Source organism: Corythoichthys intestinalis, chromosome 17, assembly GCF_030265065.1.
Source record: "Corythoichthys intestinalis isolate RoL2023-P3 chromosome 17, ASM3026506v1, whole genome shotgun sequence".
In the NCBI taxonomy this organism is placed as follows: domain Eukaryota; kingdom Metazoa; phylum Chordata; class Actinopteri; order Syngnathiformes; family Syngnathidae; genus Corythoichthys; species Corythoichthys intestinalis.
In genome coordinates, this window is record NC_080411.1 from 41227866 (window position 1) to 41241441 (window position 13576).

Genomic DNA, 13576 nt, shown 5'->3' on the forward strand with positions numbered 1-13576 from the left:
GTAGGTCACCGTTTTTTCCCCATATATTTAATAAAGGGACTTGCGCTCTGAAGCCACGTCATTGCATTCTGAAGCCAGCGCATTGCATTACCGTAATGCACATAATGCAAACAATAATCCAAACGAGGGGCGGCTGGTTTGACTTCGTTTTTACGAGTGGAGGCTGGCTTGACCGCAGTTCTAAACTATCGAAAACTCTTCGATCAACATCTTGATCTGACAGAGCCGAGATGATGCCAATAACGTTAATTAATTGCTCTGTTTTGTAGGACACGTACTCAGGGTCCAAATGTCCTGCTTCAATTTGTTCTGAGAAATCTAACATGTTGAAATAAAGTTGAAATAAAAGAATAAAAATTGAAATAAATAAATAAAAATCGAAATAAATTTTGAAATAAATAAATATAAATTGAAATAAATAAAAATTGAAATAAATATGAATCGAAATAAATAAATATAAATTGAAATAAATTATTAAAAATTGAAATAAATAAATATAAATCGAAATAAATAAAAATTGAAATAAATAAATATAAATTGAAATAAATAAAAATCAAAATAAATAAATATAAATTGAAATAAATAAAAATTGAAATAAAAATTGAAATAAATAAATAAATATTGAAATAAAAGCATTTTAATGACACTTTTAATTATTTATTTAATTGTGTATTTATTTATTGAATTTTTGCACTCCTGGTCCTCCATAGTAGTGTGCTGTGGCAACTCATTGTGTAATTGAGAGGCTGTTGTCAGCGGCGTGAACGTGAAAGTGTGAGTCAGTTTGAGTGGACTCGATCAATGAAGAATTACATTTTCTATGTTCTTCTTGTTTAAAAATATTTTACATTATGAAGGCGACACGGTGGGACAGTAACATATTTAAACTTTTTTTTTGAACAACTTTTTTTTTCTCTGTATCGGATCCGGATTCTGTATCGACAGATCCTCAAAATCAGGTGACTGACTCAGGTGCAGGAATATACAATCGAAACATCCTTACTAATTATTTCCTCTACGTGGGAACAAATCTTTGTTCAATTCTTCTTTTAAAGAAACGGGAAGCTCATCAGCTAGTTTTAAAAAATCATTTGGACCTGATTCAAAATGCTTTGGAGCCGATTGAAAAAACCTCATGGTGTACGCCCCTTGGTTTTTACAAATGGGCTGATGATCACTCCCTTCCTGACTACCAAAAGAAACACTTGAAAGCATTTGATAAGCAAATCCAAAGGCAATTTCAGTCAGGAATCTGATGATAAAGTCCTCAAAACACGGCTTGACAGGATGCAGCCTTTCCGCATTCCACAGTGGTAGACATTGGTCTGTGTGTGTGTGTGTGTGTGTGTGTGTGTATCCAAATGAGCTGGTACTGAAGCTTTGTGCATGCATACATACAGAACTTAAGAAATTGTGTCACTTGCCAGCATTCATTCGATCCTCCTCGGTTGACTGTATGTTTGGAACAGCCATGAAGAGAAAACCTCCTCACTCCTCCAAATGGGCTGAGACCCGATCCGCTGTGGTTTATGGTAAGATCTTAATTTGTTACTTTTGTATTTTGAAAGATTAGACCACAAAGTGATTCGCCACAATGATCAGTCTCTCATTAGTGTTTTGCTTTCATTTATTTGTCAGAAAAAGTCATCATTAGACATACAGTGGTATGGAAAAGTATCTTAACCTTTTGGAATTTCTCCCATTTCTGCATAAAATCCCAATGCAATGCAATGTGATCTGATCTTTGTCAAAATCACAAAGATGAAAAAAACAATCCAAAATTTATAGGTTTTCATAATTTAATGAGGATAGTATACAAACAATGACAGAAGTGGGAAAGTAAGTCAGTGAATCATCACATTTAATATTTTGTGCAAACATTAAACGAGCAACAATTTTTTTTTTTTTTTTTTTTTGACAGCAGTGGCTTACTCTGTGGAGTCCTTCCATGAATACCATTCTTGGCCATAGTTTTACATATAATTGATGTGTGCACATAGATATTGGACTGTGCCAGTGAACCTTAGAGTGTCTTTAGCAGACACTCTAGGGTTCTTTTTTTTTTTTTTTTACCTCTCTGAGTATTCTGCACTGATCTCTTGGCATCGTCATCGTCTGGTGGACGGCCTCTTCATGGGAGAGAAGCAACAGTGCCAAACTCTCTCCATTTGTAGACAACTTCTCTGACTGTCGATTGATGAACATCCAGACTTTTAGAGATGATTTTGTATACTTTCCCAGCTTTATACAAATAAGCAATCCTTGATCGCAGGTCTTCAGACAGCTCGTTTGACCGAGCCATGACGCACATCAGACAATGCTTCTCATCAAGACATTTCTTACCAGGTGTGTGTTTTATAGTGGGCAGGGCAGCTTTAAACTACTCATCAGTGATCGGGCATACATCTTACTTAAATTGTTTAGTAAAAAATGGTTTCGATTGCTCTTTAAGCCTCCTTAAGCAGAGGGTTCACTTACTTATTTCCCCCCCCTTCTGTCATTGTTTGCATGCTATCCTTATTAAATTATGAAAACCTATAAATGTTTGGGTGATTTTAGTTAAAGCAGACACTGTATTTTCATCAGTGTGATTTTGACAAAAGATCAGATCACATTTGATGGTGATTTTATGCAGAAATGTGAGAAATTCCAAAAGGTTCAGATACTTTTTCATACTACTGTACACAGTGATCCCCAATTAGAAGTAAGGGTATTCATGGTCTTGTGGTCGTCCATTTTTCCCTTGCAACTAGTGCTGCAACGATTATCGATTAACTCAAGTAATTTGATTAGAAAACAGCTTTGGATTAAATTTTGCCACTTCGAGGATTTGTTTAATTGGAGTGGCGTTGTAATGGTTTGTTTTGAAAGTGTTTGCATTTAGTGTTATTTATTTGGGTGGATACACTGCCCTCTAGTGGCAACACTGAATATGAAATAACTCATCTAACAGGGCTGGATCCAACTGCTCCCTGTTAAAACCAACATAAGTTTGCAACATTTTTGTTCAAGCTAATATGATTGTTTATGCATTCGAAACTAGGTTTAGAGGTATATTGAGCTTTTTTTTTTTTTTTTTGTGGGAAAATGTCTTTGAACGGTTTATTGGGATCATGGTAAAAAAAAAAAAAAATGTTAGCTTTTATGCTAACAGACTTTTGCCATGCAAGTTAGCCAATTGTTCTTTTGTTGTACTTCGATCCTAATTTATAATTATTTTATTGTTTGAGGCGAAGCTCAGGTATTTTAATTTATTTTAAAATGAATTTATTTCTCTTGTGAAATAAAAGTGCGATTCTGCATCGTTTGAAAAAAACACTCAGAAATGTTATTTTGTATTCACATTTAATGCTCTTTTGAAAGTAAAACAAAGGCTTGTTAAAATTGCACATCTCCTAAAATTCATTCTGCAAGGCATTAAAGGTTCCAAACCCGATTACTCAATTATTCAAACTAACTAGTTGATAGATTAATCGATTACTTAAATAATCGATAGCTGCAGCCCTACTTGCCTCCCTCTTGATATTTTCTTATGTCGTGCAGCAGTTTTAAGGGTACCACGAACAGAAAAACATGTAGTTCCTAAAAGATAAATGTTCGTACAAGTTATAATAATTTGATATTAAAACTCCTCTTCATGTTTTCGTTTCAATAATATTTGTAAAATTATTTTAACTAGTAGGTCGCCATTGCTATTGACGTCCCATGGCCACGCTGCCGGAATTCCACGTGTCGCTCTTTAATTATGTAAGCGAATGATTTAAATGCACCACAAGGTGTCAATGGCGAGTTTTAAATTAATTAGGGATCAAGCCAATGAGTGCGTTTTGTCCCTTGACTGATTCTGTTGATTTCCTTTAATCCACAATGGGGTGTAACTTGGCAGAAAAGCGAGTGGACACAGGAGTCCAGAATCGTAACTCGGACGACCGTGTTTATTGGCATAAGGATCAGCAACTCCTTCACTACAAACATAAGTATCATATAAAATGCACTCATTCGCTTGAGCTCTTATTAATTTAAAACTCGCCAATGACACCTTGTGGTGTATCTAAATCACTACCTCACATTGTTAAAGAGTGACACTGTGAAGTACGGCAACGTGGCCATCTGACGTCACCGCCTTGCGCCGTCAACAGCAATAGCGAGATAAAAGTTTTTTTTTTTGGATTTAAAATTTTACACATTTTATTAAAACGAAAACATTAAAAAAATTGTAACTCATACTCACATTTATCTTTTAAGAACTACATGTCATTCTATTCAAGGTATCCTTTAAATATTAACAAAGTGGGGAGAATAAATCAATAGCCCGTGTGGAAAAAATGTGAAACACTGCGCAGGTGGCATCAGTAATTCCCTGACTGCCACTGTGCAACGTTGTTGTACCTGTTGTAACATACAGTCAAGTACAATGTTAGTTCATAGAAGGGGAGAGCCAGAGTGGGCCCTCTGAAACCAATTAACATCCCTTTTGGAGATGATGGCTGTCATGGTTGCAGGCAATAGAAGTGGAGGAAGGAACTGCTGATTCTGGTCAGATGTGATCTTACTATCTCGGGTGCAGAAATATAGCATTTAGTGATGACGCTACATGGTTTCAATCATATATGTTGTAGTAGTTTGCAATGAAAAAGATGGTTAATATGATACGTGCTTTCAAGCAAAGCTTAACTCAAGCTGTTGCAAGGATGATGCAATTTCCTGACAGGCACAGCACAGTTGGATGTCTGCAAAGTACCGTTCTTTGATGCTGTCAAGGATGTAGAACTCCAATACATAAAAATAAAGATGGCAAATTCCAGCCATACAACATGCAGGTCATTACGAGTACTGTATCTTACTACACTGTAAATACTAATATTCAGCTTAATTAAATATGGTAGGTGGACCAAACTCATTTTTTATCAACCTGTTGTGAACACTCATTTTTAATAAGTAGTTATTTGGGAACGGAAAACATGCCTAACCTGATGTATCTCAGGTAAGTCAAATTAATTCAGACTTGCACAGATCTGCCTCGTCTATTTTTGCGCTTTTCTGACACCAAAACATTCCCCCGCACAGGTCCACGATGGAACGCATTGCTTCACATTGATTTGGGAAGTAGTTTACTGTTTTAGTTAGTTTTATAAACTGTTGAGTTGCCTTGTTGTATATGGCAACGTGACAGTTTATAAATAAGTAAAATATTGTAGCGACTAGAGGTGGGAATCATTTGGCACCTAATGATTTGATTACGATTCAGAGGCTACGATTCGATTATAAATCGATTATTGATTGATTTAATGTTGTGAATGAACCGTTAAAGTTGTTAAAATTGCTCCCGTTATTCCAAAATTTCCCTTCTGTCTACTTTAGACATGTGAAAGTTTTAAAACTGTTTTAAAGATTTTGCAGATTTAGGAGTATTTTAGATAAAAAAAGTTAATTAAGTTCGCTACAACAGAGCCTTCTAGAGAAGACTCCTGCTTTAAGATGGCGGCTGGTTACTAACGCCGGCAAGTCTGTCATTTCGCATTTAGTTTTCAATACATGTGCTGCTAACCCCATTGAGTCTGTCATTTTGCATCTAGTTCTATATACTAGAGATGTCCCGATCGATGGGGATGCCGATCGATCGAGTCCGATCACGTCATTTTCAAAGTATCGGAATCGGCAAAAAAATATCGGCCATGCCTTTTTTTAATATATATATATACAGTGGGGGGAACAAGTATTTGATACACTGCCAATGGGTTTTCCCATTGGCAGTGTATCAAATACTTGTTCTCCCCACTGTATATTTTAATTAAATCGTTTTCTAATTGTATTTAACGTTACAGACATAATATGTTACACTCATCCAGAGTCTTTAGTTTAGGCTTAAGGTAGGGTTATCAAATTTATCCCGAAAATGCGGCAATTAATTTATTAAAAAATTAATAAATATAAGAAATATTTAACGCAATTAATGTATGCGCTGGACGACCCTCTCACTCATTGTCGCGCTCAATCTGTAATGATGCCGTTTTACCTATATAGAGAGATAAAAGGCAGCGCAAAATGAGTAGAGTGAAATTTGGCAGCCTTTGGAGCCATATTTTAATTGGCTAAAGCCTTGCAATCCCTCTCCCTATGATTAGAAATATCATGGAAAGCAATGTGGGGAAGCAAGGTGGCAATTGATCTTTGTCTTATCACCATAAGTTATTTCCCAATGCAGAGAAGATATATCAATTGGTAGCACGACGCACAGTCATGGGTGCACTTCCCATCATGCATTTGGGATGGCCACAGTATCATTTACTGAAAGCTCAACAAATACACTAGATGGCAATATTTAGTCACAATATACAAAGTCACAAGTCTTTCTATCCGTGGATCCCTCTCACAGAAAGAATGTTAATAATGTAAATGCCATCTTGAGGATTTATTGTCATAATAAATTCAGTACTTATGTACTGTATGTTGAATGTATATATTCGTCCGAGTTTTATTCATTTTTTTCTTAATGCATTGCCAAAATGTATATGATCGGGAAAAATTATCGGGAATGATTGGAATTGAGCAAAAAAAAAGCAATCGGATCGGGAAATATTGGGATCGGCAGATACTCAAACTAAAACGATCGGGAGCAAAAAAACATGATCGGAACAACCCTACTATATACATATGATATCTATTACCTACCGTAGCATGATGTGGACATAGTTTGTAGCGGCTGTTGGCAGCAGTCGGGTATTATTGTTTTTATTTTTTTTTAACTAGCGGCCTGAGTTGAACCAGAGCCGTGAGTTGAGCTTTGTCATTACCCGTGTAATGACAAGCATGATGTTTACTCTCGGGACGCAATGCAGTCCGTTCCTCATATCGTCCGGAAGACCGCGATAACTGTGTTTTAGTTCCGCTTTATTTGACAAGGTTATGATGCTGGAACTTTTGATTGGTGCTTTTCCAGTGAGATTTACAAAGATGACTGCCTGAAGAAGACAGCAAAATTCCCTCAGTCCTTGATGATATGGGGCTGCATGTCAGCCAAAGGCACTGGGGAGATGGCTGCGGTTAAATCTTCAATAAATGCATAAGTTTACATTGAAATTTTAGACAGCTTTCTTATCCCTTCAATTGAAAATGTGTTTGTCATTTTCCAAGATGACAATGCATCATGCCACAGAGCTAAAACTGTTAAATTACTCCTTGGAGAAAGACTCATCCAGTCAATGTCATGGCCTGCAAATAGCACAGATAGCTCAGATAACCTGTGGTGGAAATGGGGGGAAAAATGGTCCACAGCAAGGCTCCGACCTGGAAGGATGATCTGGCAACTGCAATCAAAGAGAGTTGGCACCAAATTGATGAAGAATACTGTTTGTCACTCATTAAGTCCATGCCTCAGAAACTGCAAGCTGTCATAAAACCTAGAGGTGGTGCAACTAAATATTAGAGATACGTTTTGATTGTTATTTCTTTGTTTGTTTCTCATGATTCCATATTTCATATCATTTTTCCTTAGATTTGAGTGATTCTATATTTACTTTCCTCCACTTGCTCTATAAACATAACATTTACTGACCACCACAATTTTTTTGTCGGAGTTTAGCTCGCAGTCTAGTTAAGACATAGACTGCAGGCCAAAAGTATTGGCACCCCTGCAATTCTATCAGATAATGATTAATTTCTCCCAGAAAATGAGTGCAATTTCAAATGCTTTGGTAGTATTATCTTCATTTATTTTGCTTGCTATGAAAAAACACAAAAGAGAATGGGGAAAAAAAATCATTATCATTTTACACAAAACTCCAAAAATGGGCCGACAAAAGTATTGGCAGCCTCTGCCTAATACTTGGTAGCACAACCTTTAGCTGCAAATAACTGCGAAAAACCGCTTCTGGTATTCATCAATGAGTTTCTTACAATGCTCTGCTGGAATTTTAAACCATTCTTCTTCGGCCAACTGCTCCAGGGTCTCTGAGATTTCAAGGGTGCCTTCTCCAAACTGCCATTTTCAGATCGCTCCACCGGTGTTCTATGGGATTCAGGTCTGGACTCATTGCTGGCCACTTTACAAGTCTCCATTGCTTTCTCTCACACCATTTTCTAGTGCTTTATGAAGTGTGTTATGGGTCATTGTCCTGCTGGAAGACCAATGACATCCGAGGGAGACTCAGCTTTCTCACAGTGGGCCCTAAATTATGCGGCAAAATTTGTTGGTAGTCTTCAGGCTTCATAATGCTATGCACACGGTCAAGCAGTCCAGTGCTAGAGGCAGCAAAGCAACCCCAAAACATCAGGGAACCTCTGCCATGTCTGACTGTGGGGACCGTTTTTTTCTTTGAAGGCCTCGTTTTTTTTCCCCCACTGTAAACGCTATGTTTATGCCTTTTCCCAAAAAGCTTGACTTTTGTCACATCTGACCAGAGAACATTCTTCCAAAACGTTTTTGTCTTTCTAAGAGAAGTTTTGGCAAACCCAAACCTGGCTTTTGCATGTCTTTGGGTCAGAAGTGGGGTCTCCCTGGGTATCCTACCATAGAGTCCCTTTTTATACTGACGCCGATGGATAGTATGGGTTGACACTGTTGTACCCTCGGACTACAGGACAGCTTGAACTTGTTTGGATGTTTGTCGAGGTTCTTTATCCACCATCCGCACAATCTTTCGTTGAAATCTCTCTTCAATTTTTCTTTTCCATCCACATCTAGGGAGGTTAGTCACAGTGCCATGTGCTTTACACTTATTGATGATACTGCGCACGGTAGACACAAGAACATTAAGGTCTTTGGAGATGGACTTGTAGCCTTGAGATTGCCCGTGCTTCCTCACAATTCAAGTCCTCAGACAGTTCTTTGGTGTTCTTTCTTTTTTCAATGCTAAATCTGGTACACACGAGGACACAGGACAGAGGTTGAGTCAACTTGAATCCATTTTAAATGGCTGCAAGTGTGATTCAATTATTGCCACCACCTGTTATGTGCCACAGGTAAGTAACAGGTGCTGTTAAGTACACAAATTAGAGAAGCATCAAATGATTTTTCAAAGGGTGCCAATACTTTTGTGTTGCCCATTTTTGGAGTTTTGTGTAAAATAATAATGATTTAATCTTTTTTTTCCCATTCTCTTATGTGTTTTTTCATTGCGAGCAAAATAAATTGCAATTACAAATGCTTTGGTAGTAATATCTATCATTTTCTGGGAGCATTATCTGACAGAATTGCAGTGCCAATACTTTTGGCCAGCAATGTAGCGTCACCGTCATGGCGAGGACAGTACAATGACATATAGTAGCCTACATGTTTTTGGATTATTAATTCAATTAGCAGGTGCAGTTTATATTGTAGAACTATTTCATGTAAAAAAAAATTGAAGTTCAGGTGATAAATGTGATAAATGAGCAGCACTAAAGCTGACTAAGGTATAACTTCAGTACTGGACGCTCACAATAAATAAGTCACTGTATTCTAATTCATTCATTATTTTGAGTACTACAAACTAAATAAATTGCAGTAATTTAATTCATTCAAGTTATTTTGTGTACTGCAAACTCAAATAATTTACCATAATGCAATTAAGGTTAACTTGAGGCCCAAAAACTTGAAATAATTAATGAAATTGCATCTAATTAATATAAGTAACATAAATTACATTTTCTAAGGCCGCAAGTTTTCCTTTTCTCTTTTTTTAAAACTAAAAACTCAACTTATCATATTTTACACTGTATAAAGAACAGCTTTCATATTTTGGATTTACATAAAAGTCAAAAGGCACGACTGTTTCTTGGTTCCACAGTGTTATTCGCCATTTTGACTTGCACACTTTCAGATTTTCCAAAACAGAAAGCATTCATTATTTTAAACCTTAGTGTCGATTGACAGGTGTTTTAAAGCCACATTAATTCATCTACTTGGTGTTATGTACTCACATTTATGCATTATGTAGCCTTTTATTTTGAGTCAAAGAAATCACGCATTCACATTCTGCTTAGTTTTGACATATACCATTTGGTGTCATCGAAGTAAGCCCTCTTATCTCAATCCTTTGAAGAACACAAAGGAATAACATGATACTCCTTAGTCAACTCAAGTGTTTGATAATCAAATCAGGGGAAGTCATAGACAACCCCCAGAACTGTTCCTTGTTAACCAGTGGCTTAAATGATAAACGTAAATGCCCACTAGATTGTAAAACGTAAGAAGATTCTGAAACGTGTGTGCCTCATTCATTAAAGCTTTTGTTTGTTGTTTGACTGCACCCTGAGACTCTCAAACTTGTGTGTCGACTCCGTTTTTCTTAAGATCTCCAGAACAGAAAACGCGCGACATTGTGGGTACGAAGTCGAGAGACAACGGCAACATTGGTCAAATATTGAAGACCCGCATTCTGAATGCATGACTCATCATTCTTATAGACCCTACCCACGTGACGTCACAACTCCGCTCTCCTGAATGGTACCGCCCAATTGTCCGTCAAAACATAGTGTTAACCTGTTACGGCTACGTACATTCCTCCTATTTACGGCGTGTTTTTCTGCTCCTTAACATTAATAATCAAAATGGTGAAGGCGTGTGTGACTGTTGGTTGCACTAACAGAGAAGATGGAAGGAGAGACTTGAAGTTTTACCGTATTCCGAGGGATCCAAAGAGGAGAGCGATATGGACGGCTGCAATTCGACGTGAAAACTGGGCACCAAAAAATCACCACAGACTATGTAGTAGTCATTTTATATCTGGTAAGATGCATTTAAGATATACTTAGAGGGTTTTGGGCTGACAAATAACCACAATTAAGATCATTGCTAGGCTAATCGCCGAAAACATACACGTATGTATGTAGTGAGAGTGCTATCGCTAAACCATATAAACATTAAAAGCCTTAACTCCATTGACAAACGACATGAAATACATTAGACTTGACAGTGGATGTTAGCAATAACAAAAGATTTTGAATTGAAAATTTCGTAACTCACCTTTCCAAGCACAAGATAGATTCCTGCCGAATTTTCGTGGACGAGGACCTGTTTCACCCAACCAGCAACGAAGTATTTATAAGCCTCCAAGCTCTTGAAGTTTTTCAAATTTTCGTGAGAATAGGCTGATTTTGTGTGGACAAGATAATTGTAAATATCAGCGTAGCAGATGTCAGGCAGACAGGGCGAAGACAGTGGGTCGAAAAACATCGATTTGGGCATCAAATATGGATCTGGCGACTGTATAGAACGAAGCTTTTCCACATAACGCCTTTTATGCAACACATCCAGTGAGTTTACGGCATCAGAAAGCACCGGGTCTTCCATGAAATGCATTTTAAATTCCTCGATCAATTGAAACCAATGCTAATACAGAGACAAAATGACGGACAAGTGGGCGGAACCATACAGCGAGCACGTGGTTTTGTGACGTCGGTGGGTAGGGTCTATAGTTAGACTTCTGACGAATAAATTAATAAAAACATTAATTTGTTGTATGACATGCCAGCCAACAGCCAATCACAGTATTGTCAAATATTTAAAATATGATCCAATAGTCAAATAATACATTCTACTTTCCACCAATATTATATAGTGTCTATTCTGTTCTTCAGCACTGCGTTCAGCCACATTTAGCTCATGGCGGATGCTCACCCTGGGGGCAGAGTACGAGGACACCTGGGCCCTGGCACGTGACCAGTGTCGACCCAGACAACAGGCAAAGGAGCCTCCTGGGCGCACACATGCCGCAACTGTAAAGCAAGAAGAGCCTTCCTGGAAACACTGTGAGACGATTACTAATTATGACACAGTTATACACTTGGATGGAGCGATCGAAGTAACGACCAGAGAAGGTTTATGTGACTTAGTCCAGAAGCATGAGATGGCAACAAACACAGGGTGGCCTGGCAGGTAATTCGAACCTTTGTACAGAAAAATACAGTTATGGTGAAAAGCTGTGAACAATTCCAAAAGCAATGTTATCCAACAAAAAAAGTGTATTTACAGTATATTCTTAATCTTTGTAATCCCTTAGCATATTTTAAAATGGTTTTATTAAAGTACAATAAGTAATATAAAATCTCATGATTAGAAAACTATCTAAATTAAGCAATATATATATAGTAATGTGGAAAAAAAAATAGGACACCCTATGGAAGGAAGCCATTGTGTTTTCTAACATATTTGGTCATATGGATATTCAATATCCATTTTAAATATCTTGAGAGATTCAAGTGATGGAACTAAACAATTAAAACTGGGGAAAAAAATAATAACTTTCTGTAAAATGTAATTTTAAATAAATGCAATTTTTGTTGAGGACTAAATTAGGAAACCCCCACATTCAATCCCACTTAAAATGGCTAAAATCACACACAGTATCACAACAGGTGCACATGATTAGAACATCATTACCCAATATTTTGAAGGAGGCTTGCCTTATTTAAACCTTACAAGTTTGGTGTGCCCCTGACTGTTGAAGTGAGAGAAAACACCATGGTGAGATCAAAGGAGCTGTCTGAGGCCTTCAGAAAGAAGATTGTAGAGCTTATGAGTCTGGTAAGGGATTTCAAAAGATCTCAAAAGAATATAACATAAGCCATTCCACTGTGCGGAAAATAGTCCACAAGTGGAGGACATTCAAAACAACTGCCAACATGACACGGTCTGGCCGTCCAAGCAAGTTAATCCCGAGAGCAGACTGCAAGATGCTAAAAGAAGTCTCCAAAAATCCTAAAATGTCATCACGGGACCTACAGCAGGCTCTTGCTAATGTTGATGTGAAAGTGCATGCCTCTATTAAAAAAGAAGATTCACAAGTTTAACCTTCATGGGAGGTGTGCAAGGAGTGAACTTTTGCTCTACAAGAAGAACATGAAGGCCAGACCGAAGTTTGCCAGAGTGAATGTAGACAAAGAACAGGACTTCTGGAATATTGTTCTTTGGTCAGATGAATCTAAAACTGAATTATGTGGACACCAGAACAGAGGACATGTTTGGCGTAAACCTAATAAGGCATTCCAGTAAAAGAACCACATACCAACTGTGAAGCATGGAGGTGAAAGTGTCATGGTTTGGGGATGCTTTCCTGCAGCGGGACCTGGCCAGCTCACCATCAGAGAATCCACCATGAACTCTATCGTGTATCAGAGGGTGCTTGAGGAATATATGAGATCATCTGTGAAAAAATTAAAGCTGAAGCAAAACTGGACCCTGCCCCAAAACATACCTGTAAATCCAGCAAGGGCTGGCTGAAAAGGAAGAAATGGAGAGTCCTGGAATGGCCGAGTCAAAGCACAGATCTTAATCCTTTTGAGATGCTGTGGGGTGACTTGAAAAAGGCTTTACATGCAAGAAAACCCTCAAACATCTCACAGCTGAAAGTATTATGCGTTGAGGAGTGGGGCAAACTTTCTTCAGAACGATGTCAAAGACTGGTAGATGGCTACAAAAAGCGTCTCACTGAAGTTATTTTAGCCAAAGGGGGTGACACTAGCTATTAGGTGGTAGCGTATCCTAACTTTTTCTTCAGTTAGAATATGCATTTTTGTTGATATATTTGGTTTAATTTGTAAAACATTGTTATTTTTTGTTGTTTACCTGCAATTGAATCACTTTCTTTTCCAGAGA

The 13576-nt window shown here is 37.6% G+C and overlaps 1 protein-coding gene across 8 annotated transcripts in view; it reads left to right on the plus strand.

The window, feature by feature from the left end:
* Positions 1-1395: 1395 nt before the first annotated feature.
* The window catches only part of cacna1bb (calcium channel, voltage-dependent, N type, alpha 1B subunit, b), a 411213-nt gene continuing 399032 nt past the window's right edge, over positions 1396-13576 (plus strand). For 3 of the 8 annotated variants that reach the window (XM_057818685.1, XM_057818684.1, XM_057818688.1), the window contains exons 1-3: positions 1406-1532; positions 10274-10708; positions 11560-11857. In XM_057818685.1, coding sequence (XP_057674668.1) covers positions 10531-10708; positions 11560-11857 — 476 coding nt within the window. In that variant the 5' untranslated portion in view covers positions 1406-1532; positions 10274-10530. Of the gene's footprint in view, positions 1533-4505; positions 4537-4881; positions 4985-10273; positions 10709-11559; positions 11858-13576 lie in introns of those variants that run through there. The other 5 variants (XM_057818687.1, XM_057818689.1, XM_057818691.1 and 2 more) reach the window with 5 other exon arrangements.